At 59.0% G+C, this 26,296-nt stretch overlaps 1 protein-coding gene across 8 annotated transcripts in view; it reads left to right on the top strand.

Moving 5' to 3' along the window:
* The window catches only part of PAX5 (paired box 5), a 193,969-nt gene extending 168,059 nt beyond the window's left edge, over window positions 1-25,910 (top strand). For all 8 annotated transcript variants that reach the window (XM_008265136.5, XM_070054521.2, XM_089318349.1 and 5 more), the window contains 2 exons: window positions 14,381-14,467; window positions 19,451-25,910. In XM_008265136.5, coding sequence (XP_008263358.2) covers window positions 14,381-14,467; window positions 19,451-19,527 — 164 coding nt within the window. In that variant the 3' untranslated portion in view covers window positions 19,528-25,910. The remainder of the gene's footprint in view (window positions 1-14,380; window positions 14,468-19,450) is intronic.
* Window positions 25,911-26,296: the final 386 nt, after the last annotated feature.

Here is a 26,296-nt window from a genome sequence, read left to right as displayed (position 1 = left end):
ACCTGGCCCTTCCCCACCTTGCGGCATTAGGCTAAAAACAGCCAGAGGGAAGAGGTCAGTCTTTCTCTGTTGTTTCTCAAAGTTTGAGAATCAGAGAGACAAACAATATCCCGGTTTGTTGGTTCACTCCCCTCGTACCTACAATGGCTGGGGCTGGGCCAGCCGGAGCCAGGAGCCAGGAACTCAGTCTGCATCTCCCACCTGGGTGCCAGGCAATCCATCACTTGAGCCATCCCTGCTGCCTCCCAGGGTCTGCATTTGCAGGAAGCTGACTCAGGAACTGGAGCTGGGAATCAAACCCAGGTACTCTGATGTGGGACACGGGCATCTTAACCAGTGTCTTCACCACCAGGCTAAACACCTGCCCCGGGTCATCTTTCAGTAAACATTTGCTGGTTTCCCCACTGCCAGCCTCATCCCCTTCAGCTTGAGTCAGGTCATGTTCTGGGTCAGCTCAGGTCCCTCCGTTGTTCACTCACAGTGGAGGCCAAAGACCTTGCAGGATCTCCTTTTCTCTCACCCCCCCTTCTCCCTCCCTCTTCTTCTGCCCAGCTGCCACCCACCCACACTCCTGCCCTAGGGCCTTTGTACTCACTGCCCCTGGGCTAGGTATTCACGTGACAGACTCACTTCCTTCGTCTTGATTCAAAAATCATTTTCTCAGTGAAGCCACGCCTGTTTACCTAAAACTTGCCCCCCCCGTGCCCTTCCTTACCATATCTCTGGCCCTGTGGCTCCTCCTCACACGTGCCACTCTCGCTGCCATGCACGCTGGACGCTGTACTTCCGTGGCTTGCTTCTTGTCTCTTGGCACTGCTGGACTATAGCTCTGAGAGGGAGAAGACTTCTGTCTGGTTCAGGGCCGTGTCCCTGGCGTGGGAGGCAGCAGTGAGCCAACACCACAGCGTGCCTGGGGTCTGTGCAGACACCCGCCAGGCCCCCTGAGGCTCTCCCACCTGCTTGGCCTTTGCTTCCTTGGGTGAAGCCCCTCTTCCTCGGCCCCCAAAGACATCACCCCTACCTTCTCCTCCTGCAGCTGCCTCCTGTCTGGGGGCTGGACACAGGAACTCAGAGGAAAGCAGCCATTGAACTGAAGGAAGATAGATGCCCACCGGCACGGCCACCCTCAGGGCCGACCCCTCCCTGTGCTCCCAGGGAAGGGCCCGCCCCGTGAGTTGGCTGTAAAGACAGGACTTCCTCGAGGCCCCTGCCTCCCTGTCCAGCTGGGGAGGGACAGTGAGGACTGTCCCGAGGGCAAACCCACACGCCCCGAGCACGTGCCTTGTCGGGTGCAATGGTGGCAGCTTCCCCTCTGCCTGCCTGGGGTCCTCCCATACAGCCCAGCCCCCGTAGAGGTCGGCAGCCCCATGTCGATGAGCCTCTGGGGGTGCCGGGAGACTACAAGTGGACAGGTGCATCTCCAGCTTTCTGTACATGGGTCATGGGGGTCATCAGCAGGGACTCAGTGCCACGGCGCTAGCAGGCTCCTGGCCGCGGGCTGTGCTGCGCGCTCTGGGTCTCAGGGCCTCCCTGCACGCTGGGACCTCGGCAGTTTGGGCAAAATCCTGATACTCGGCCTTGCCCTGTGGAGGTCGTGATTAACTCCTGTGGGGTGGGGCCTGCTTTTGTAGAGGTAAAAACACTTTTAAAAAAATTATCTGAAGGGTAGAGAGACAGATGGGGCAGGGCGATCTCTCATGTGCTGGTTCTCTCCCCCAGTGTGTGAAGTAGCAGTGGGCAAGGCGGAGAACAGAGAACCCCATGCGGGTCTCCCACACGCAGGGCAAGGACCCAAGCACTTGCACCATCCCCACTGCCTCCCAGACCCATATTAGCAGGAAGCTGGAGTCTGGAGCCAGAGCAGGCGCCGAGCCCAGACACTCCACTGTGGGACATGGACATCCTCCAGGTAGCCTGGATCACCCCTCGCTGTGCCCACCCCTGCGTGGGGCAGCGCACTATGGGAGTAAGAGAAGGAGCCAGGGGCCACATCCCACTCCCAGTCGGCCTTGGGAGAGGGACCCCTTGAGGACTGCAGAGGGGGTGTGGGCACTGGAGCAGAGGAGGTTTCTGAGTCCCTGAGGCCAGCTAGGGGGTGGAGGGATCAGGATCCCGGGAGCCCTTCCAGGATGGGGGCATGGCCAGGAGAGCCCCCAGCCTCAGCTTCCATCCTGACCCTGACTCCGATGGGAGAAGTGGCTCTCCCATCCCTGCCTCAGCCCCAGCCCGCCCCAGTGCCTGTCTCCGCCAGCATGCCGGTCCCCGGCCGCCCGGGAGCAGGGGATTTATGTGTGTGTTGCCTGCTCCCGCAGACTGCGGGCTCTCCGTGGGCAGGGACCGTGTCTGATTCATCTCTGCCGCCCCCAGGCCCAGGCCCTGCCTGCCGGGGCCTGGAAAGGTGTGCAGAATTGAGTGCCTTCCCAGGGCGCCGAGGGGCTCAGGGCTTCTTGGCGGCCGAGCTTCCAAGCGCACAGCCAAGTGCGCACATTGCGGCCGTAATTGTGGAGGTAAATCTTGTCTGGTCTGCTCACAAACACTTGGCGAGATGCTCCATAAATATGTCAGCAGCAGCATTAAAATTTGATGGCAGGCAGTGCAGGTCGGGGACTAGCACTGGGACTTCCCAGCAAGGTGTGACACCTTCACCTCCGTCTCATTAGTCAGCGCTGGGGCATCAGGCCTCAGCACAGGCCTGGCGAGTGGAGGAGGCAGACCCCTGGCTGCTTGGAGAGACAGGCCAAGGTCAAGGGCACAGGCGAGTAAGTGAGTGTTGGGCTGGAGGAAGAGTCCCAGCCAGGCCCCCAGGGAGGGTATCTGGCTGCAGGGGCAGGGCAGGTGTTCACTTGGAGAGCTGATGACAAGGGTGGATGGTGTCCATGTGCCCATAGAAAGGCCTCCTAGAACATTTTCAGAACCAGTGGGGCTGAGCTCATCCCTTGAACGAGCAAAGGGTCATCTGGGCCAGAGTCAGGGGAGGAAAAGTATGCCTTAGTGATGGAAGGCAATCGTGTCTGCCTCCCACCTGCCATGGCCTATTTGGGGAAACGGAGGCCAAGTTGAACCTAGAAGGGACATGCCCAAAGCCACAGAGACAGAGCGAGGTCAGGGGCCCTGACTACTGATTTCTAGCTTTCCTTACAAGCTAGAACTTTAGACATTTGTTGAAATATGAGACAAACGAGACAAACCTCTGGGAACATAGTCAAGCCCTGGTCCATCCCTTTTTCTTTTTCTTTTTTTTTTTTTTTTGCAGTCGGCCAGAGTGGGTGCTGTGTGCCAGGGGTTGACTAGGTGTCCGATGACCTCTGTTTCTCTAGCGCTTGTTAATTTGTTAATTCACAAAGGCCCCTGACATGCGTCAGGATTTCTTCGTCCTGTACGTGCCATAACAGACCGCACCCGTGAACTCAGGCTCAGAGAGCTGGGACCTTTTCCACGGCCACTCAGCTAAGAGGTCAGAGCGTGGCCAGGACCCGCTGGCTCCAAGGCCGGGAGCTTCCCAGGCCTCCCACGGGTCAACACGGGGCATCCTCTCCTTACCTGTGCAGGAAATCAGCGCTCATCTGTTGACAGCTATTCACAAAGACCGTGGTATGGTGTGGAGCGGCCAGGGTCTGGAGTTCATCTGTCAGTGTCTGTCATGAGCAGGTGTATGTCGGAAGAGAGAGGTCGGGTCCCTGGGGCGCGCCCTGTGCCAGGACACACTGTGTCCTGCCGACGTGGCCTCTCTCGTGGGAGGAGCTGGGGACTCCCTGCCGCGGACACGGGGACAGTGCGTTTTCAGTCTTCCGAGTGCAGCCAGGGCTGGCAGTTGGTGGACAGGGACAGATTTCACAACCCACGAACTGGTGAAGCTTGTAGTCGCTTCCTGCAGGAAGCCTTCCTGGGGACACATCTGAGTCTACCTTGCCCTTCACTCGCACCCAGATCTCTAGTTCTGGAGCTGAGCACTGCCTTCAATACGTGGAGTTCCCTGGGGATGGAGGCCTGGGTCTGTTCTACTAAGACCACTGGGGACCCCGCACAGAGCTCTGAGCAGAGGAGCTGCAGAGAGTGATCTACAAAAGCACAGCCGGCCACCAGTGTGCAGGAACCAAAGTCAGAAGAGACGTAATTTTAGTTTCTCCCAACTTCCTGTAGGAGGTCAGTCTGCAGGGAATGCAGCTTCCTGTCAGTCATCTGTTGCCCTAGCAGTGGAGGGTGTGCTGTGACCGTGCCACGCATGAACTCTGTCTGGGCGCACACATGACACCCCAAGGAGACACATACATCAGGTTTTCCTGGGAACACAATTTCAACCTTACTCCAGCTGAGTCCCGTGGGACCTGGGGCCTGGTGGATTGGGCCATAGGATGGGGGCTTCCAGCAGCACTAGGGGCACTCGCAGGGGGCCTTCAGGCTTCCAGGGGCCAAGTGGGAGCTGAGAAAAGATGCTAAGGGGAAAACGCCAGAACTCCTCACCTTTCCAGCCCAGCCTCAGTCTGGTCCTGCTCTTTTCTGAGCTGTAACTGCCAGTAAAGTGTTTTTGCACCTTCCGTTTTGAAATATTTTATTCGCTCTTATTTTCTATTTTTAAATATTCCTGCTGTTGTGCTCTTTTGGAGTGAGCCAGGCTTGGTACTGTTGTTAAGTGGCAGGGGCGAGGTCCCCCAGGGGAGCACCCAGGCAATGTCCCTTTTCCCCAGGGGGCCTGCAGCCAACAGCCCCCTCCTGTCTTCTGTGTGTGGTGCCGTGTTCTCTGCCTCTCTGTTCGCAGGATCGAGGACTGGCATGGGAAAAGGGAGGTCTGGGGTGGGGGGTGACAGGCGCCTGCTCTGTAGCCCAGCCCAGGTGGCCTGAGGGCCCTGTCCTTGTCTTGGATGGGCTTCTGGCTGCTGGGTGTGTTTGTGGGGGGTGGGGGGCACCACGCAGCACTGGGACTCCTTTCCGTTGAGTTTCCAGAAGGTTCCTTCCATTCATGTTTTTGGAGTTGTGGACAGCAGGCGGTGGGCAAAAAGGCCTCTTCTTTACTGCGGCCAGGCAAGTCCACTCGCCTGCCCCACAACTAGCTGGTGGGGTTGGCGCTCAGCCCTGGTCTCTGATCAGCAGCTCCATGGCCCCCGCCCCCGGAGCTGCCACTCCAGCCGCAAAGCCCCAGGCACTCAGCCTCCTCACCCCACCCCCGCCCTCTCTCTGTGTTTTTCTCTTCCCTCTGCTTTTCTGAAAGCCTCCGGGGCGGGCTCGCACTGCTGGGGAAGAGGTTTTCCCAGGCGTGGATCGATGGCCGGCATGCGGGGCTGTCCAGCATGACAGGGCTGACCTTTCCCGAGCACGGGTTTCGCTGGCCGTTGGGAACCCAGGAAGGTCTTGCTGTGGAGAGAGGGGGCGTGAGGAGCCTTGGCCTGCTGAGGGGCCTGGCTGCAGGGTGGACAGGGTGCAGACCGGAGAGGGAAGGCACGGGTGGGTCGTTTATTTAAATCTCTCAGAAGACTGAGTCTAGGTGGGAGGGGACTGGCTCAGGGGGTCACTCAGGAAGTGCTTTGACAGAGCCCAGAATCCAGTTTGTGTGTCTCTGTGTGCACATGTGCACACACACATATACTTTACACTCATATACACGAATACTTCAGAAAGCTTATGGGAGATGCAGGTAAATGTGAAGTTCATTTTTGGTGCCAAGAATCTGAAATCCATGCCGTTTTCTCATAATATGCATTTTCCATGAACTTTATGAAGAGCCCTTGTATATTATACATCCATGTGCAGGCATGCACACATGAATATAACGTCATGCGTGGGGTGACAGTACGTGTATGTATGTCAGTCACGCGTGTGCGCGTGTTCAGGAGAGGCTGGCTGTGCTGCGTCCTGCACACTTGTGTCCCTGCTCTCCCCTGAGCCGCTGTGCGCCGTGCGGCTGCTGCAGTCTCAGGGTCCCTGCAGCTCGCTCCTCCTCTGCCCGGCTTGAATCCTTGAGACCTAGAACTTGGCCGGGAAGTCACTTTGAAAGACTTTCCGTATGTTAATCACCGCAGGCCAAGGTCTCAAGCAGAGGCAGGAGCCGCAGCTGCCGCTGGGGTCGGCCCCCATCGAGGGCGGCAAATCCCCGTCATCTGGCAGGTGTCGCTTTGGGTTAATTAAGAGCTATACTGAGCCGTTTACCTGTCACTTCCCAGAGTTTGAGGGGACTTGGACTTCTCACCACCTCGCAGCTCGTGGCGTAGGAGAAGTGGAGGAGACCTGAGACTCTGGGCTGGCCCTGCGCACGGGACCTCCAGGGCCACTGTCTGTGTGTCCTTGTGAGCGTCGTATTTCACTCAGAACGTTCTGGTTCCTCCATTGGCTTTTTTTTTTTTTTGGACAGGCAGAGTTAGAGAGACAGAGAAAAAGGAAAAAGGTCTTTCTTTTCCGTTGGTTCACCCCCTAAATGGCCGCTACGGACGGCGCTGCACTTATCTGAAGCCAGGAGCCAGGTGCTTCCTCCTGGTCTCTCATGCTGGTGCAGAGGCCAAGCACCTGGGCCATACTCCACTGCCTTCCCAGGCCACAGCAGAGAGCTGGACTGGAAGAGGAGCAACCGGGACAGAATCCTGCACCCCAACCAGGACTAGAACCTGGGGTGCCAGCACTACAGGCGGAGGATTAGCCTAGTGAGCCATGGCGCCGGCCCCTCCATTGGCTTTTATCCACATTTTGGTGATGGTGCTGTTGGGGGAAACCCACTCCTCATCCTAAGTGTCTCGGGCCCCTGCTCTCTTCTGGGTCTTTGAGCAGAGAACACTTGCTCTCTCGCTTTGCTCTGTTTAGTGGCACTGGGGAACTTCCAGGCCTGGAGCTGTGTGTTCATGGGGGGACTACTCACCCAGATCCCCAGGTGGCCCAGTCTGGGCATGAGAGAACCTTCTTTGTGATGTTCTGTGCTTCAGGGGCAGGGGTGGGGTTTGGGTTACACAGCAACACATATTTGTCAAAAGGCAGCAAGAGTATAGTCAAGTGGGGCCAGTGCTGTGGTGTAGCAGGCTAAGCCTCCACCTGGGACACTGGCATCCCATATGGGTGCTGGTTCAAGTCCCGGCTGCTCCACTTCCAGTCCAGCTCCCTGCTAATGCACCTGGGAAAGCAGTGGAGAATGGCCTAAGAGCTTGGGCCCTGCCACCTGCCTGGGAGACCTGGATGAGGCTCCTGGCTCCTGGCTTTGCCCTGGCCCAGCCTCAGCCATTGCAAATATTTGGGGAGTAAACCAGTGGATGGAACGTCTCTTCTCTCTCTCTCTCTCCCTCCCTCTCTCCCTCTCCCTCTCCTACTCCCTCTGTGTGTGTGTGTGTGTGTGTGTGTGTCCCTCTCTGTCCTCCTCTCTCTGTAATTCTGCCTTTCAAATAAATTTTTAAAAGAAAAAGAGTACGTCAAGATTTGTGCATTTCGAGTAGATTTTACATCCGAAGAGAAAACATGGGAACACGTAATGAACTGTGGTTAGTGACGTGCGTGCCAGGTCCTTGGGGGAAGTGCACTGATGTTAGCAGTGAGGTTATTGAAAGGCCAGAGTAGGGATGGAGAGACACAGCCAGCTCCTCGGCGCACCGGGTCCCTGGCTGCCTGCTTGAAGTTCTGCCAACTTTGCTATGTGTTTAGAGGTTGGGAAAGGTTATAACAGGGCGGGAGATCCCTCTCCCCTGCTGACCCCACTGACCCCGCCCAATGAGATGTCCCTTGGGATGCTGGAAGCCTGTGGCCTGGGAAGAGGCCAGGGTCCCGGGCCCTGCATTGTCCCTGCCTGGCTTCATGGCACTGGGGCTAGGGGGGTTGAGGGAAATGATCTGTGGAGTCCCCCAGTCCTAATGTCCTGTGAGTAAGAGTGAGATTTACCCCACGGTAAGTTTGTGTGCAGAGGGCGGCGGCCAGCTCTGTTTCCGCCAATGCAGGGAAGGGCGGGTTACCCAGGGTTGGGTGGGTATGAAGGTAGTGATTGCCAGCCCTCAGGTGCCCGGGGAGACCGTCTGGCTGTGAGATGCTCAGGGCCGGGCTTACCGCAAGGATGGCTCGCCACACCCTGGGAGACGCCCCAGGAATGCAGGGCTCTCACTCTCATTTTCCTGTCCCCCATGGGTCCCAGTACTAAAGCCACCTGCAGCGTGCTCACCTATGTGGGACCCCAGGAGCCTCTCCTAGCCTCAGTTTCCCAACCTGTGACTGGAGCTGAGTGTGCCGTGTGCACTGAGCTGTCCGTGCGCTTCCTGCTCTGACATGTGTGTGTCTCTTTTTCTTTCTCTAGCTTTCCTCTGCACACTGCTCCAAGACAGAAGGGCGGAGGGGGTGGAACCAGGGTCAGAGGGTTCGGCTGGAGGCACTGCTCCTGAATTTGTTTTTTCCTAGCATCAGGGAGGAGAAGATACCAAATCGTCTCCACATAGGGGCTGGGAAAGATCTGTCCTAACAGTGAACAAGCGGAAGCTCCTCCGGTTTCCAGATGAGGAAGCTGAGGCTTAGGGGGTCACCTGTCCACCTCCGTGTGACTGCGCAAAGGCTGTTTTTGGGGAGCTCTGGGCCGGAGTGGAGGAGGGGCATGCCCCAGGTGTGACTCCGCAGGAGCCTGTGTTCTCAGTCCTGTGTGCCCCAGAAGGCCCCGTGGGCCATGTGCCAGTCCTCGGCTCCTGTGGTTGCCTCCTCTCGCCGCACCACCCCTTGCCGCATTCAGCCTATGGTGGCTTGGCTGGCATCTCCCTGGGTCCAGGAATCGAGACCAGACGGATGGCACCTAGTGGGATGCTCCAGAGCCCTCCCCAGGCTTGTGGCCCCCCGCCAGGCTCCACGGACTCTGCGCTCCCTCCTGCTCCTTGGCCTCATTCTTCCATCGCAGCTCAGCCTCCTGCTCTGATTTCTCTGCAGGGAGCAAACCACAGCCCAGCGATCCGAGGCGCTGGGACTATGTGGCAGGCTCCACTGGGTGTGTGGGCGATGGTAGCGCGGGCCACTTACCATGGGACTGCTGACACCCCCTTCTTAACATCCTTCCACACCCCTACTGCCCTGCACCGTGGGCCACCTGCATCTTTCTCCTCCTCCCTCGCTCTCAATAACAGCCTCCCCCCTCCACACACACACAGTTCAGTCCCTTCCATCTTACTGGGCACACACTACAACTCCCTCCACCCCAACCTAACCCTAACCTGGGCTTCCTTTGTGGCATGCCCGAGAACCCCACCCCGGGGAGAGCTGTAAAATGACTCTCAGGGCCTGATTCACCCTTTAGGGGCGGTGCTTTCCTCTCCCCATCTCCCAACTTCCCAGCTTTGTTCTTCCATGATCTCATGTACCTCCCACTCATCCTATAATGTGGGTGCCTTGCCAGGTCCATGTTCAAGAGGAGGGGACCCTGCCCCGTGAGGTGTGGCTTCTTGCCCAGGCCACACGGCCGGTGAGGAGAGGGGCTGCCTGCAGCGTGTGTGCTCTGCTCTGCCCCAGGAGTGCCTGTGCCAGGCACCTGCTGTCGCCCTCACAGGACCACAAAGTGTGGACTCTGGGCCTGGCCTCAGAAGGCCCTGGGTCCAGCCTTGGTTTCTCCTTGGGCCCGCTCGCTCCCAGGGGGCTGAGGATGGAGAGGTTCACGGCAAGTGTTTGGCTCTTGAAGAGCCCGTAGGGGTTCACGTCTGCCCAACTCCACCGAGTGCCAGGAGCTGTCCCTGAGGAAGGCCCCAGGTGGAGGTCTCACCGCCCGCTGAGTGACAGCCACCTCAGCATGAGCCGGCACCCTGGTCAAGCTTCATGGGAGATTCCTGTTAATAGGAGGGGACTCCAAAAAGTTCATGAAAAATGCATATTATGAAAGCACTGTGCCTGGATTTCAAAGTGTTTTGCACCAAAAGGAACTTATCTGGGGCAGGTGCTCAGCCCTCCACCCCCTATCAGAATTCCTGGATCTGATGCCAGGCGCTGGCTCCTGACTGCAGCTTCCTGCTCCTGCAGACCCTGGGAGGCACTGGGTTCCTGCCACCCACGTGGGGAGACCTCGTTGAGTTTCTACCTTCTGGCTTCAGCTCAACCTAGCCCTGGCCGTGACAGGCATTTGGGAAGTAAACCAATGGGTGGTTGTGGTTTCTCATTCCCTCTCCCTCTTCCTCCCCCTCCCCCTCCCTCTTAAAAATTAGAAAACAAAATTATCTTTCATTTTCCATGAACTTTTTGAGTGCCCGTGAACACAGAGCAAAGGCCTCCCAGTTTGAGAACACAGTGTTTTTGAGCGATGCCGACTTATGGACCAGTTTGTAGAAGGCCAGGGGGGCCACTGGCATCCCCTGTGCTGGGTGCACAGCAAAGGTGCCCATTGTGTTCTGTTGGTCTTGGGCCTGCTGTCTGCACCTTGGAGCCTCCAGCTAAAGCCAGAACCAGGGGCTCTCCTGGCCTGCAAACGCTGTCCCTGCACTTGAGGGACATCACTTCGTGCCTGTGGACATCACAGCTACATGACCCCCAGGCTCTGTGTGCTCTTACTTGTGTTGTGGCAGTAGCCACCTGGTAGGAGGCCACGGCCCCAGGCTTTCCTCCTGCAGCCTGTCCTTGGGCCGATGGTGCTCCTGGTCTGAAGTATTCCCTGGGTCCTGGTTGCGGGGAAGAAAACCCCAGCATTCCTGCCCCCAGCAGCCGTGCTCTGTGGCTGCCTCTGCTGGGACCCTCTGGAGGGCCTGGCCAGCCATACCCCCAGGCCTCTGCTGGTGGCCAGATTGCCTGCCTCCTGTGCCATCAAAGTCCTGCCGTCCTCCAAGGCCGGGCCCTCACACTCCCCTGCAGCCCAGCAGGCACCTCGGGGTGCTGTCCCCAGGCCTTCCCTGGGCTGGACCAGTGTCACTTTTGGAAGCGGCTCTTGTGAGGTCCCGGTGTGTGCTCCCCACAGGAGATGATGTGATGCATTCAAGCAAGGGAAAAGGACTGCACCCCCCCACACACCCAGGGGAGCTCAGGCCTCCTCCCCCTGCTAGGAGCCCCCTGCTTGCTGAGCGCAGTCAGGCTCCGCAGACAAGAGGGGCCTTTAGACCTTGCTTGGCCCGACCTGCCTTTCACAAATGGGGAGGCAGAGGCCCAGGGCAGGAAGGGGAAGCAAACTCCACCCCCTTCCCGAGACTCTGTTTTCTCACGTGTAAAATGTAGATAGTTGTCTCCATCCTGGGGGCCCCACAGGGTTGCCAGGGGGGTGAATGGGATTCTGGAGGCCCAGCAGGCCTTGGTGACCGGTGTGGGGTCATTGCTGCCATGCGGACACCTGCTCAGTGTTCACTGTGTGCCAGGCACCGTGAGTGTCAGTTTGAGTGGTCTCCACACCCACCACACGGCCTGGGCTGCAGCCTCTTCATGCCCCTGCTTTACTAAGGAGCCAGTGGAGGCACAGAGAGGCTGAATGACCTGTTGGAGGTTATAGAACTAAGAAGAGGCAGGTCCAGGGTTTGAACCCATGAAGTCTGGCTCCAGAGCCCTGACACCTTGCCTCTGTGCCAAACTGACTGCAGCCCTTGGGGTCCAGTGGTAGCATGTGGGCTTGAGCCTGGGTGGTCTGCTAACTGCCTGGCCAGCTTTGCAGCCTGGCAAGGCCAGGTCTACAGACAGGTAGTTTCCTCGGTGATGGAGGACCTGGCCTCCCCAACGTCTCATGCAGTGAGGGTTCCCTACCCTCAGCCAGCTTCCTGTGTAACACTTATAATCACATGGCTGCACCAGGCCCTAGATCAGCCTCTTGCCCCACATATGGCAAGTTCTCCTTACCCAGAGTGCATCACTCTCTCAGGGCAAGGTCTCCTGCAGAGGGTACCCACCACACCACAACACTTAGCACACTGGCTGCCTGCTGGGTACATTTCCTCCACCAAAGGGCAGGGCGGAGTGGTGGGCAATAAAGTCAGAGAAATCAGTTTGAGTCCTGGCGCGTAGCAGGTGCTCAGTACCCCCGGCAGTGGGTGCTAACTCCAGCGCCACCTGAATTAGAAAAATCTGCTCTGGAAGTGGGTCCTGGCTGACTTAGGAGTTGCCCTCCCTTCATTCAGCAAGGAGTTCCCTGTGCCTGCCAGGTGCCCGGCCCCTGTGCTGGAGGTCGGGGGAGAGATGTGAGCTCGCAGCCCTCGGGTGCTTGTACCTTAGTGGGAGAGGCAGGCAACGAATGAGCCGAGCATGGAAACGGGGAGGCTGGGGTGTGTGATCTGTTCTTCAGAAGGAAAGGAAAGTAGGAGCGAGGCAAGCGGTGGAAGGGGTCTCCTTGTAGAACGCGACAGTCAGGGAAGGGCTCCCAGAGCAGCTGGTGCGGGCGAGAGCCCAGTGGACAGCCGTGGGAGGGCGTTGTGGTGCAGGGGCGGCCAGGGAGTGTCACTGTCTGCTGGGCACAGGGCGTTAAGCTGGCAGGTGGAGGTGACATTGGGGCACAGAGAGGAACCAGGCACTCCCACACCACAGGGTAGGGCAAATCTGGTGCTGTGGGACAATGCAGGATGGAGGGCTTCGCAGAGGAAGGGGTATCTGAGTAACTCTGTCCTTGGTGCTGTAAGCCTAGAGGGTGGGGGCAGGGTTGGGAATAGTGGGCGGCACTGACTCAGGTCTGCTGTCCAGGGGAGGCAGGAGCCACTGGCCTCCAGGACCCATGCCAGCTGGGGCATGGAAGACATGTACACAGTTGTCTGGCCACTTTCCTCCAGCCACGTGGACCCAAGGCTTGCACTCTTAGGGGCTGAAGAGCGACCAGGGAGGCTTCCTGGAAGAGGCAGCCTTGGTGCTGGGCCTGGCAGCAATAGCAAAGCCACTACAAGGTGCTGCAGAGCGGGCTTCTGCCCCGGGGCCCAGCCCAGAGCTGTCAGGAAGTGCATCTGATGGGGCGGCCCACAGCGCCCACAGCCCGCACGGGAGAGCGGCCGCCCCACTCCAGGCTGCTCTGTCTCTCGGCCGCCCCCGCCCTGCCCCGGAGGAGGCGTGTGGCGCTGATGGATATGCCGAGGCTGGGCTGCGGGCCGCACTGTCACCAGTGCTCTCCCTCCATACGCCAGAGCCTGACACCCTGACCACTGAGGCATAAAAAACAGAGAATTGCAAGGCTCAGCCTGTCAGGCTGGGAGTGGCCCCCAGAGAGGCCCGAGGAGGAGCAGCACGCGCGCGCGCGTGTGTGTGTGTGTGTGTGTGTGCGTGCGCGCACACACGCGCCTGTGGCTGTCTGGAGGCGGGAGGAGGCTGGAAGGAGCAGGTCCAGCTTCATTGTTCCTGCCCCGTCCAGGCCCAGCCCAGTGCTGTAGGCCCCACCTCTGGGCTTCACTGCAGCTGGAAAGAGCATCACCCTGGTGCTAGGTTCTGCTTGCCTCCCTCCTGGGAGCACCCTGGAGGCGCTTTCGAAGCCTGCTGGGGGGACTCGGGCCGCAGGTGGCCTCGTGGGGCTGTGTAAGGCGGGGAGGGCTCACGTGCTGTGGGCGCCTGGGCAGTCAGCTCTCCATGCATCGCCCCCGGGCCTCTGTGTGCATATCCTCAGCCAGCTGCTGGGCACCCAGCCAGGACCCAGGGCCCAAGCCTGGCCTCAGGCGCTCCCAGCCCTGCAGGGGTGCTGTGGGGGATGGGCAGCAAGGGTGTGAAGGACAGGATGCTTACACTCCCTTCTGTCCTGGCTGGTGTTGAACCAGCCCTGCTGGGGCTGCAGGGAGTGCCCAGGAGGTGCCCGAGGCCAGCAGCAGCGCCCTGTGAGTGGCCAGGCCACAGCGAGGGACTCTCGGGGCCCCCCAGGCCCCCCATGGCCCATGCACCCCTCAGGGTTCCTGCCTGAGCACATCCAGGGCCTCTCACAGCTGCGCTTGCCCAGCGCCCCAGAAGACTCCCGTCCACTCCCTCTCTGTTCTCCCAGTCCCGTGGCTTGTGCCTTCATTTCCACTGAGTGCCATCTTCCTCCTCCAGGAAGAGTGCCTGGGTGTACATCTCATCTCCCTGCCTGGAGCAGGCATTGCCGGGTTGACAGTGCAGAGGGTGAGACCAGAGCTGAGGTTCCTTTGGCTTCTCTGGCCAGAGCCCCTCAGGTGTGACCAGGGAGCGGAAGTCAGGACTGAGAACCAGGCGGTCTGGGGCCTTGGACTTGGCAGCGTGTAGCAAGGCCATTTCATGAGAGAACCTGAGCCTCAGTCTTCTCACTTGTAAAATGGGCCAGTACCTCAGGGGACACTGAGGGCATGGGAGTTCTGTGACCCACGTGTGATATGAAGGGTTTCAGGGGAAATATACAGTGCTGATGGCGGCCACCCTCTTGGTAAGCGCATGGGCACGACCTGCCTTTATAGGTGCCTGCCGCTCACGGAAGGGGAGAGAGCTACCACACCCCGGCTGGCGGCGCCCAGGGCCTTTTCAGAACTTGCTCTGACGTTCGGTTTCTGTTTCTCTCCCCCACCCTCAACTGCAGGGAGTGAGTTTTCCGGGAGTCCCTACAGCCACCCTCAGTATTCCTCGTACAATGACTCCTGGAGGTTCCCCAATCCAGGGCTGCTCGGTGAGTACTGGCAGAGAGAGCGCCACAGGGCCCCTGGGCTGTCGGCTGCCTGCCTGGACCTTCTCCCCGGGCTGGGCCCCTCGACATCCTAAGGTCTGGTCTCTGAGGTGGGGTGGGGCATGGGGGTCCCGGGGGGCCTGAGGGCAGTGAGCACACTCCAGCCCCATCTCACCCCTGGATGTTTTGTGGATCAAGGACAGCAGCACAGAAGGGGAACAAAAAGCAGAAAGAGCGTTGGGAACAAAAGGGGAGGGGAGGGACAGCACCTGTCCATGAGTGTGTGGTGTTGCCTAAAAATTGTCCTGTATTCAGGTGAGAGCTCTGTAAGAGGCAGGAGAGATGCCAACTTGGATGGATTGGTAGTGGCTGCCTGGAGAACTTGTGTTGATAAGAACTCCAAGGCTCTGTGATTGATCAATGATGTCTGCATGGACACCACCAGGACCAGCTTAGTGGGGAACTGGCTGTTCTGAGGCCTGCCAAGGATGCCACTCAGAGTTCAACTGGTCCCCAGCCTGTACCCAAGCCTTGAACTGACAGGCTGTCCCTGACTGGTGCCAATGCTGTCTCTGAATGTCAGCACCCCAGAGGCCAAGCAGGACTAACTCAGCCCTCACAGGGCCAAGAAGAGCCTTTGGGTTTGTTGAAAAACACTCACATGAAACCAGCTGACGAGAGCCAGGTGGGGCTGAAAATTCTGGAACATGAAGCAGGGGCCCTGGGCTCACAGGTGTCACTCACCCAGGGGGTGGAGCCAGCCCATCAGCCTGCGGGCAGCACCACCAATTCCTCCCCTGGCAATCGGCTAAGAATTTTGCACTTGGAGCAGTGGAAGGTCAGACGCGGAAGGGCCCTGTGAGACCACCAGGTTTGCCTGTCCAGCTTAACAAGGCCTCCTCAAGTGAGAGCCTGTTAATTCCCTGGGTCCTTAATTATTTTAGGACTGAGAAACATAGACTTCTTCAGAAATGCAATATCCTGGCATCTTCAAACTCAGGGTGCCAGGTCCCAGGGCTTCAGAGGAGGCCGGGAAGTCTCCGCCTCGGCCCCGCCCCAGTCCTGGCGTGGTGATTAGGACGTACGCATGCTATGGACGCCGCCTCGCTTGCTGCCGTGATGCGCTGCACCTGGGACCCGGGCTGCCCAGAGCAGCTCGCTGTGCTGTGCATAACTTGTGGGTGAGATCAGGAACGATGCCAATTAGTGCTGCAGGCCCCTGTGTGCGGGAGACGGTGAGCATCCCACACAACCGGTGTGCGCCCGTTATCTGTAGTCTCCCAGAGGGGCCGAATCTGCCGATTGACCTCCTCTCAGACTCCTGGTTTTGGCTTTGATCAGAATCATTTCTAAGTATTGAACCGGGGTCTCTGCGAACCTGATAGTTTTCCTTCAGCTGACTTTCTGAGTTGGCCCAGCTGTCAGGTCAGGAGGCAGGGGCCAGCCCGGTCAGCTCTATCCCAGCCAGTGTCTTCCCACAGGGATGGGGCAAGGGGAGGGCTCTTGAGGCCTGAGCCTGGGGTCCCTTGCTGGAAATCGGCCTCAGGCAGGGCCCTGGTGCCAGTGCTGCTGGGAGACACACAGGGGATGTGGCAGTAGGGAGGCGGGGGTGGCAGCCTGCAGGAGTGCTTCCTCCCGGTGGGCGTGTGGCCCCCAGGAGGCCATGGGGCTGCCGTGTACATGGCAGCGTAGCACCCCAGGGTGACGTGGGGTGGGGGTGGGGGCTGTGCTGCAGGACAGCAGTGGCCTTCGTTTACTCGCCTGGGGGATTCAAGAGGCAGAGCGCTGGGAGGACATTGTGCGGGAATCCTTTGGAGATGAGGCGCCTCGGACGCCAGGCGGAGCAGCACTCAGGGCTCCCCTTGTGTTGGAGCTGGAGTGTGGGCAGCCAGGCGCCCAGGGGGACAGGGCGGGGGTGCTAGATGGCACCCCAGGCTTTGCTGCCCAAGCTGGAAGGGCATCCAGCTCACACCTGCACCTGGGTTGTGTGCTTCACACGGAGACGACGCAGGCCACGTACCAGGGCCTGGAGGGCTGGGGCGGACACAGTGTGGAGAGGAGGAAGAGGAATCAAAAGTCCATTCCAGGGCCGGCCCCGCAGCTCACTAGGCTAATCCTCCGCCTTGCAGCGCCGGCACACCGGGTTCTAGTCCCGGTTGGGGCACCAGATTCTGTCCCGGTTGCCCCTCTTCCAGGCCAGCTCTCTGCTGTGGCCAGGGAGTGCAGTGGAGGATGGCCCAGGTGCTTGGGCCCTGCACCCCATGGGAGACCAGGAAAAAGCACCTGGCTCCTGGCTCCTGCCATCGGATCAGCGCGGTGCGCCGGTTACAGCACTCTGGCCGCGACAGCCATTGGAGGGTGAACCAACGGCAAAAGGAAGACCTTTCTCTCTGTCTCTCTCTCTCTCACTGTCCACTCTGCCTATCAAAAAAAAAGTCCATTCCAGTAAACGAGCACTGGTTAATTGCCCCCAGCACTGGGCAAAGCCCTTGGCGTGGGCTACCTTGTTTTATCCTCTTGTGGAGCACGTGGTATAATTTCTCTGGTGTACAGATGAGGAAAGTGAAGCCCAGAGAGGTTCGTTAATTCAAGTGGCAAAACGAGATCTGGACCTCAGGTCTGCCTGGCCCCAGAGCCAGGGTGTGGTGCGGTGCTCTTCCCTCCGTCCCGAGCTGGTCTCAGCAAAGCCGGGGCTGCAGAGACCGGCCTGGCGGGTCCTGTGCATGATGAGAAAGGCTCCTGGCTATTTTGAAAGACAGGTTACCCTAGGTGTATGCGTCTGTCAGACTTTAAGCTGCAAACAACAGAATCCACTCTGGCTGATTTTAGCAGAAAACAAACTTATTAAGGGTGTCTAGGGGCTCCCAGAATCTTCAGGAGGCACAGGCCCCACAGCCTGGAACAGCGCCCAGCCACATCCACGGCGCCGCCCTAGCAGTGCCACCAGCCGGCGCCCTCACTGCAGCTCCCCCACCCCCACCCCCCAGGCCTTGGAAGCTGCCCTGCCACCTTCCAATCGCAGGCCTGTCACCCTCCCAGTGGGTGGAGCCCTGCAGCCTCTGCCTCCCTTTCTCCCTGCCCAGTCGGGGTCAGAACCTTAGCAGCAAGGGAAGCTGGGAGGACACATTCCTACTGCTCCCGCTGCCCGGCTCTGCGATCTGGGAACTCTCGGAGGCCCTAAACCAGTTGGGGCCTCAGTCGCCCCCAGCGTCCCCCGAGATCTGCCGGAGCCTCCAGGGAGCAGGGACACAGCCCAGCATAGCCTTGCGTGGAGCTGCAGGCCGGTTCACACCCATCAGCCTGCCCTTGCCCACAGCACCCTCAGGGCCCTAGTGGGGAGCGTCCTTCAGGGATTCAGTCTAGGGGCACCCAGCCTGCTCAGTTCTGCTCTTGGGGGAGGGTGCAGGGATGCACAGACCTGCCCCGGAGCTCCTGCAGATCAGCAGGGCCACTGGGCACACTGCGCACGTGCTCACACCCGCTGTCGCTGCCAGCACCCCGGGCAGCCTGGCTCAAGCCCCCTCCACAGAAGCACAGTCAGAGCGAGGGTCAGCAGAGCCCATGAGTGAAGACAAGGGCTCGCTGCACGCCACCCAGCCAGTGAACTGCACCCAGGGCCGCCGGGAGAAAGTCGATCAGGGCTGGAATGGGAGCTGGGTCAGAGAGGGAGCCGGCAGAACGACTATGTCAAGAAGTTAGGGGCCAGCGCTGCGGCTCAACAGGCTAATCCTCCACCTAGCGGCGCTGGCACACCGGGTTCTAGTCCCGGTCGGGGCGCCAGATTCTGTCCTGGTTGCCCCTCTTCCAGGCCAGTTCTCTGCTATGGCCCGGGAAGGCAGTGGAGGATGGCCCAAGTGCTTGGGCCCTGCACCCCATGGGAGACCAGGAGAAGCACCTGGCTCCAGCCTTTGGATCAGCGCGGTGCACTGGTCGCAGCAGCCATTGTGGGGTGAACCACAGCAAAAGGAAGACATTTCTCTCTGTCTCTCTCTCTCTCACTGTCCACTCTGCCTGTCAAAAAAAAAAAAAAAAAAGTTAGGGGATGGGCATGTGAATTAGAGAGGAAGGGCAGAAGGAAGGACACGTTTATTCCAGGTGGACGTCTAGCGGGCCCCGGAAGACAGTGCTTTGTGAAGCGAGATTTCCAGTTCTCTCTGTAAATGCAAACTCTCACACTGAACCCGCCCGGTGGTCTGGCGCTGGGAGGGGCATGAGTGGCTCCGGGGTGGAGGCAGCCAGGATCCTCTAGGGAGCCTGTTGGGGTTCCCTCGTGGGGGCAGCCCCTGTGGTTGTCCTGGCCCACCTGCAGGCAGGACCCGGGGTTGGCTCCACCGATGCCCGCCGGAGGCTCTCCTGCAGCCGTCCCCAGCCCACCCAACAGAGAGCAGAGGAAAGGCTGCCTCGTGTCCCAGAGGTAGGGCTCTGGGCGGGGAGGCAGCCAGGACCCCACCACAGTGAATACGAGAACTCGGGCGTGCGACGGGAGCTGGCGCCTGTGGGATGGCCAGACGTTGCGCCCGCCACTGCTGCGGCGGCCTTCCTGGGCGCTGGGGGAGGCAGTTTGTGAACCTGCTGACCTGGGCTGAGTTTGGAGGGGATCGCTTCCCGATCGGCGTTACAGACCAGCAGTGCGGCCTTGGGCAGGTTCCTTAACCTCTTCACGCCTTTTTCTTTATTTGTGAAACCAGGGGACTCATAGTTGCTACCTGATGGGCTGGGGTGGACAGTGAAAGAACTAAAGTTTGCAGAGTGCTTTCCTCCTCCTCTCGTGGTGCCCTCACAGGAGCACCCCTGTGGCCCCTGCGGGCAAGTGGTCTGCTACCTGCGGTCAAGTTCACGCTGCCCTGCGGGGCGTGTGGGTGGTGAGGACAGCCGGGGATCAGAGGAGGGCAGCCCGGAGCGGGTGAAGGGGCGGGAGGACGGAGGTGGGGAGACAGTGGACAGCAGGCCCGGACCCCATCACAGCGGCCTCTTTTGTTCCTCCAGGCTCCCCGTACTATTACAGCGCCGCTGCCCGAGGAGCCGCCCCACCCGCAGCCGCCACCGCCTACGACCGTCACTGACCCGTGGAGCCCGGCGGGCGCCGAGCACTTCCGTCACATATCATTGAGGGCCAGAGCCTCCCAGCCCCCACCCAAGACAACCAGAGGGGCCCAACAAGACCGTCCCCCCACAGCAACCTCCTCGCCATGACTCCCTCCCTCCCCTGCCCCTGCCAGGGACTCCCAGGTTCCCTGGCAGGGACAGTGGGACTCTGGGACACTTGTCTGTTTCCGTGAGCTTCTCCCAGTGGTGACTGGGTCTCTGCAAACCAACAGACTATTCTAGGGACAGCTGCAGCCCAGCCCCCTCCCCTGCCGTCGACCGTCTGTCCGTCCGTCCCACGGCCTAGGCAGACAGTAGAGCTTGCTGTTGCCGCCTCGCCGGCCCCCAGGTACACACCTTCCTGCTCTGCTGTGGCCCCACCCATTACACGTCCTGTGCTGCGGACGCCTCTGCCTTGGCTGCCCCGGTCAGAGACTGCCTTGGCCCAGCTCAGGGCCCAGCCTCCTGCTCACCTCTCCTTCCCTACGCCCTGACTTGGAGTCTCCTGGGGCTGGTTGTACTGCAGGCCTCCCCTGAGAGTCATCTCCCAGGGGTGATGCCCTGGCTTCTGCCTCCTTCCCCCGGGGCCAGGGCAGTGCAAGCCACTGCTTTCCAGATCAGAGGACTCGAAGAGCCTGTCTGGGAGAGTCCTCCACTGCTGACCTAGAGCCAGGTGGCATCGAGTGCTGGTGGCAGGGGGACTTGGAATGTCAGGGCTGGACGGGACACGGGAGATCACTGCTCTGGGCTGTGGCACCTGGGGGTGGAGGTGACGGAGGCGCTTCTGACGCCCGGAGAGCCCTGAACCAAACTGAGGTGCGCCCAGGTTCAGATCACTTCGGATACCACCGTGGACACATCACCCACCCTCCAGGACCCCAGCGAGTGGCTTCCGGCCCAGCAGCACAGACCGTGGTCAACAAGGAGGACTTTTCCTGTGCCAAGGGCCACAAGAACCTACTACCACCAGCCAGAACTTCTGAGCTTGGCCTGTGGCTGGGTTCAGAGGTGCTGCAGTGGGAGCCAATGCCTTGTTTCACACAGTGTGTGCCCAACCGTTGATCCAAGGAGCGGTGACGCGCAGGGTCACGGCTGAGCGTGGGGTGGGGTGGCCAGAGGAAGCCATCTGGGGAAACGGGGAGGGAGGAAGCCCTCCCTGGGGGGAAGGGCAGGGCGAGCAGGGAGGAATGGGTGTGAGACGGGGAGCAGAGGTACTCGGCGCCACCATGTCTTCTCTGGGGGACTCCACTCCTTGCCATCTCTCTTGCCAACTTGGAACAGCCCACCGCAGCGTCCTGGCAAAGCTGGGCCAGAGCACAGCAGCAGCAGCAGGCTGGCTCTTCCCCTGTGGCAGTGCCCCCAGTGTCTGCCTGTCACTAGGTGGACAGAGAGGTGCGGCGGAGACGGCACAGCCTGGGAGGCCTGGCCTCACCTCTGCTTCGCCGTGGGGCCTCAGAGCCCCCTTCACCTCTCTGAGCCTCGGCTGCCTAGGGATAGCAGTCACCTGACCACTGCCTCCGTCTCATCTTTCCTCCCAGAGAGCTGAAGCTGTGACCCGGCTCCTGGGCGACTGTGGGGTCGGGGTGGGGCCGCGTCCTCTAGTACCTGGACCAAGTGGGAAGTGATATTCAGAGGCATGGGGAGAACCAGAAGGGTCTTGGCAACGACCTAGTCTGGCTCCCCTCGGGGGGAAACTGAGGTTCAGCCAGAGGAAGCCTGGGCCGTGCAGGGGACCAAGCACGTCTCCTCTGGCCAGCACCATGTGTTTTGTCCATCAGCACCCTCACAGGGTGGTGGGGCACAGGCTGAACAAGATGGGGTTCCCAAGCAGAGATTGGCGGGGTGGGCTGGGACTCGGGGCCCCTGCCCTTGGCGCAGGCTGAGCTCCTCATCACCCCAACCCTGGGAGAGAAGTTCACCCTAAGAGCCGCAGGAGGTGACCGCCAGCAGCTGTGGGGCCCTCGAGCTCACAGAAGGCACACCTACCCCTGGAACCTGCTAGGCAAGGAGAGGAGGTAGCTGAGACCATGCCCACCTGCAGGAGCCAGGAGGCCTGGGTGAGGTGGGAGAAGATCGCTCCCTGGCTCCTCCCTTTGGCAGGAAGTGGCGGGCTTGGGGTCTTCAGTAAGAGCCTTTTGGGCCTCTGCCTCTCCGCTGGGCCCCTGTGTGAGGTGCACCCACATCTTTGGATCTGGGGTCCTCCTGTTGATTTCAGGCTGGTGGGAAGTCAGCCCCCCCCTCCCCCCCGGCAGCAGCCTATGCCGCACGCCCGCCCTCCTTGCAAAGCCCACCTGGCCCCACCGCGGCCTCCTCTCCCTCTCCTGTTTCCTCCTGGCCTCCCTCACCCGAGGCCTTGCCGGTCCTCAGATGGAATTGGTGATTAGCAGACGAGCACTCGGCGCCCGGGCTGCCAGGCAGAAGCACAAGCGCACAGGATGCACACGGACCTTCTCTCTCCCACACACCTGCTCGCACCAGCGGGGGCTTGGGAAGGAGGGCTCCACAGGACGCCAGCCGCCGAGTAGATGCCAGAGAATTCAGGATGGGACACAGCAGCCCGGGGCTTCACCAGCATCGCCGCAGGAGGCCTGGGGCGTTCATTGCCCCCCGGGCCTTCAGCCCGTGTTCCAGCTCTGACTTTTGGAAAAAGGACATTGTGGATTTTGTGAAAATTTTTCATACCATTTGTCTAGCTCCATCTAGGAAAATCTGGTGACATATCAAACCCAACGCCCTGTTCCCAAGTGCCCTAGTTAGGAGCAGCGCTTTCATAACTGACATCGGATGGTGCTTTGCGACCCCCAGCCACTCGGTGGGGCAAAGGTCACATCCACTTTCTGGATGGGGAAGCCAAGCTTTGGGGCTCACATGGGAAGACAGAGGAGAAGTGAGTTTGCAGATATCCGTGCCCCCTTCTCTCGCCAGAGTTTGGGGGGTGTATGGCTTAAAGATGCTTACCCGCCAGGCCCGCAGTGAGGAAAGACCAGGAGCTGGAAGCAGGGCCAGGGTTGGTGGCTTTGCGGCCCCAGTGTGAGTCCCAGTAATGCTGACAGCGGCCGCGTCTTTGCGCAGGTTCACAGCAACTCTTCCGAGGCTTCGTCCAGACTTCTCTGTTACACTCTGAGGCTCAGCGGGGATTGGCGCCTGTCCAGGGCCACACCACGACCTGCAGCAGGGCGTGGACGTGGGCTTCCTCGGACTTCCAAGGACCAGGCTCAAGAGCTCACTCTCTTTTTTTCACTTTGCCCACTTAGGAAGAGACCCTGGCCTGGCTGTGACCAAATGCAGGAGTGGCCACACCAAGGCCATTGGGTGCCAGGAGGCCTGGCAAACACAGTCTGAAGAATCCTGCATCAACTGCTTCCCAGGCCAGTTGGGTGGCAGAACCTCACACCACCAGACAGGGCGCACGCCACATGGTGTGGTGGAGCTGAGACACCCAGGAGGGCGCTTGCTGCACTGCGTAGCATTCAAATGTGGAAATGTTTAAAGCACTGGTAGCCAGAGCTGACCCATTGCCTGCCAGCTTGTCACCTCCAGTCTCTGTCCAATGCCTGTTGCTGCTTCACACCCTGTTATTCTGCATTGCAGGTCAGGAGGAGGTGGAGGTGCAGATGGGCTTCAGGGTATGGCACAACCAGGCCAACCCTGGGCTCTGCCACCTCCCCAGGCCTCAGCCAGGCTCTTGCATACGGTGAGAACTCTGAAGGCGGGGGCCGGTGGTGGGAACCCAGCAACTGCTGGGGGCCTTTCCTGGATAGGGGACGAGCCTTGGATGAGGCTACAGGACACAAGGGAGAAAGCCCTCTATGAGAAGCAGACCCCAGATCGCCTGCACTGCCTTTAGCAGCCACCCCCGGCCTCCAGATGGCATTTCAGCTGTAACAGCTCTAAGCCCTGGGGAGCAAATCTTCAAAACAAACCAAGCACTCCCAACAGACAGCTGGCAGCAAGCTGTGCTTGAGACGCTGCTTCCCAAGAGGGTAGAGAAAGCACCGAGCCCCTGGATAGTCCAGGTCCAGGTTAGACAAGGTGGATCCGTGGGAGCCTGCACTCACTGAGACCAGCTCCACAGCCTTGGCCTCGTCACCCATCTGGAGCCCACCTATGACAGACTGCAAGCATGCACAGCCACACTCCTGGCTAAATTTACTCCTTTAGCTCTTTGTGACCTCAGAGAGGTTTCGGGCTAGGTAACAAGGTAGTCAGTCACTGGGAAAGTTGGACAGGCCGCGACTCCTGGCAGCCCCTGCAGCCCATTGTCCCCAAGCCCAGGATTCCCTCTTGCATATTAATGAGGGAGCCACAGTGCTGATGGGCACTTCCCACTGTCAGCCAGGTCCCCAAGGGCCGCGGCAGCAGAGGACTGCTGGTGAGTGCCGCCAGGCTGGGGAGCGGGTGCCAGGTTTCGCGTTCATTGTCTGCTGACTTCTCAGCGCCCAAGCCCAGCTCCTGGAAAGAAGTGGACCTCAGAACCAACCACATCACTGCCATTCAGGATTTCAGCCCAGAGGGGCCTGTGTAGCTGATGTCCCAGTCACAATGAGCTGGACCGTGTCTGTAATTAGTCAACACGGTCTTCCTCCTTCCCCAAGCAGCCCCAGGAGAAAACTCAGCTGCACATCTGCTTAGTGGGCGCATCACAGTGAATTCTGAAAGAGACTTGGCCTCAGGAAGTGCCTTTGGCAGGTGACAGGAGACACAGGGGGCAGGAACCCGCCCTCCAGCTTTGGACAGCTCTGGGCCTGATTTGGGGGGGGTGGTGGCGGGGGCAGGGGCTCGGCAGTTCTGTGCCCCCTCTCTGACTCTGGGGTCCATGGGAGAGGCCACTCCGCAGCCTCACTTGCTGTAACCCTGATCCACCTGTCACTGGTGGTGGTGGCCGCTGGGTGCCCCTGCCCAGTCCCCCAAATTGCCATGCTCCTGGTCACGTCCCTCGTTTTCTCCAAAAGCACCATTAAGAACGGATGATTTGGGTGATGGGCTTTTGATTTACAAACGGTGCATTTCCCTTGGAGTGGAACAGAAAGGAAACCGCTTGATGGCTCCCTTATTTTCAAGCATGAATACATTTTAATGAAACTATTTTATTGTATTTGAGGAAACAGAGAGTTGAGCATTCCAACCAATCAATAGCCAATTAATTGCTATAAAGCTAAAAAGAAAATAAATCCTAGTCTCTGTTAAACACCCTGCAAAGCTCGGAGCCTCAGACTCTGCCTTCCCTCCCCCTGCCGTGTGCACAGGAGCCCGCGTGGGTGCGCGTACCCACACCTGAGATGTACTTGAAGCTCAGAAAAAGCACGGGGCCTCTGCCAGTTTCTGCCTGCTCTCCTTGCCTCTGGTCACAGAGGGGGAGCAGACCTGGTAGCGGCCCGCCACGGGGCTCAGGAAGGGGCAGACTGGGCCCGGCCCCAGCCGCCAGCACAGTGGCTAGTAGCAGGCAGTGAGGGCCTGGCCTTGCCAGGGCCCCTTAGTCGCAGCAGCGGGGCCTCCACGCGTGGGCTGAGGGTGGCATTCTGACTGCATTCACCCTGACTCCTGCTGGAAGACGCTACCCTGGTTTTTCACCCTCGAGTGGCCTTTGGACGTTGAGTAGAAGAGCAGATTGCATTGCCAATGGAGCTCCTTACCAGGAAAACATGGATTTTGCTTCTCATCCTTTGAGGCAATTGACATTGTCTTAGGGACTGAATTTCCAGCATCAAAGAAATACATATCTACTGTATCCGCCAAAGTTTGTGATGCCTGCATAGACGCTTACTTGTTAAAAAAAAAAAAAATACAAAACCCAACAAAAAAACCCACAATTGAATTGCCTTTGAAAGTGGGAGATAATCGGTCTCCAACAGATTGAAAAAAATGCTTCTTAAAAATGTGTATGTTTTGTATTCTTTTTTTCTAGTAGAAAATAACTGACTTGAAATATTGGTGGTTTTTTTTTTCTTAGTGCCGTGTGTTGCTTTTGTGTGTGATACTATTTGAATGTAATTACAGCAGTGCCAATTTGCCAAAGATGTTGGACATATTTTTCTTTGGTTGGGAGGTGGGCAGGGGGCTGGGGGTGGGACTTGGGGAGAAGAACAAGGGGGGGATTTGGTTTAATTTTTAAAAAAAATTTTTCTCGTCAAACCTGGAGTTTGTGGTTTTGTTTTAAGTTAAATGATTGACTGCAACACCTTTATTTTAGATTAGTCGGAGAAACATGCAATAAGATTGGCGTAGTTTCAATATCTGTGTGTCTTTTCATGAGTGACTGTTACTTGTGAAGAATTGGTTTTATGTAAACTTTATGTGAGATAATTATTTGTAAATATTTGCCATAATTTTATTGGTTCCTAAAATAAAAGTAATTTTTTAAGTTCAGAAAAGGCCCTTGATCTCCTTCATTTTTCTGGTTCCTAGAGGGTCTGTGACAGCTTGGACTGACCGGCGTGGGGGCAGGGACCCCTGTGGGCAGAGGGCAGCGGGCAGAGTCCACCCGCGAGGCCCCAGCATGTGCAGTCCTCACTCGCCGTGGAGCCTTGGCCGGCTCTCTGAGTGGCAGCTCCTGAGCTCCGAGTCCATCCATTCATTCTAGAGACATCGCTGCAGTGGCTGCTGTGTCCGCAGCCCTGGGAGACAGCAGGGACCTGGGCAACCCGGGCCCCACACACCCTCACACAGTCCAGTGGGTTGTGGGGAAGCTTAAGTCAACACAGGGAAGATGCTCAGTGATGGTGTACAGTGAGCCTGCACTGAGGCGTT

This window comes from Oryctolagus cuniculus, chromosome 1 (genome assembly GCF_051225735.1).
Source record: "Oryctolagus cuniculus isolate XC-2025 breed Fujian yellow rabbit chromosome 1, ASM5122573v1, whole genome shotgun sequence".
NCBI classification, from domain to species: domain Eukaryota; kingdom Metazoa; phylum Chordata; class Mammalia; order Lagomorpha; family Leporidae; genus Oryctolagus; species Oryctolagus cuniculus.
Note: the sequence above shows the minus strand (reverse complement) of the source record. Positions and strands in the feature narration are given on the sequence as shown.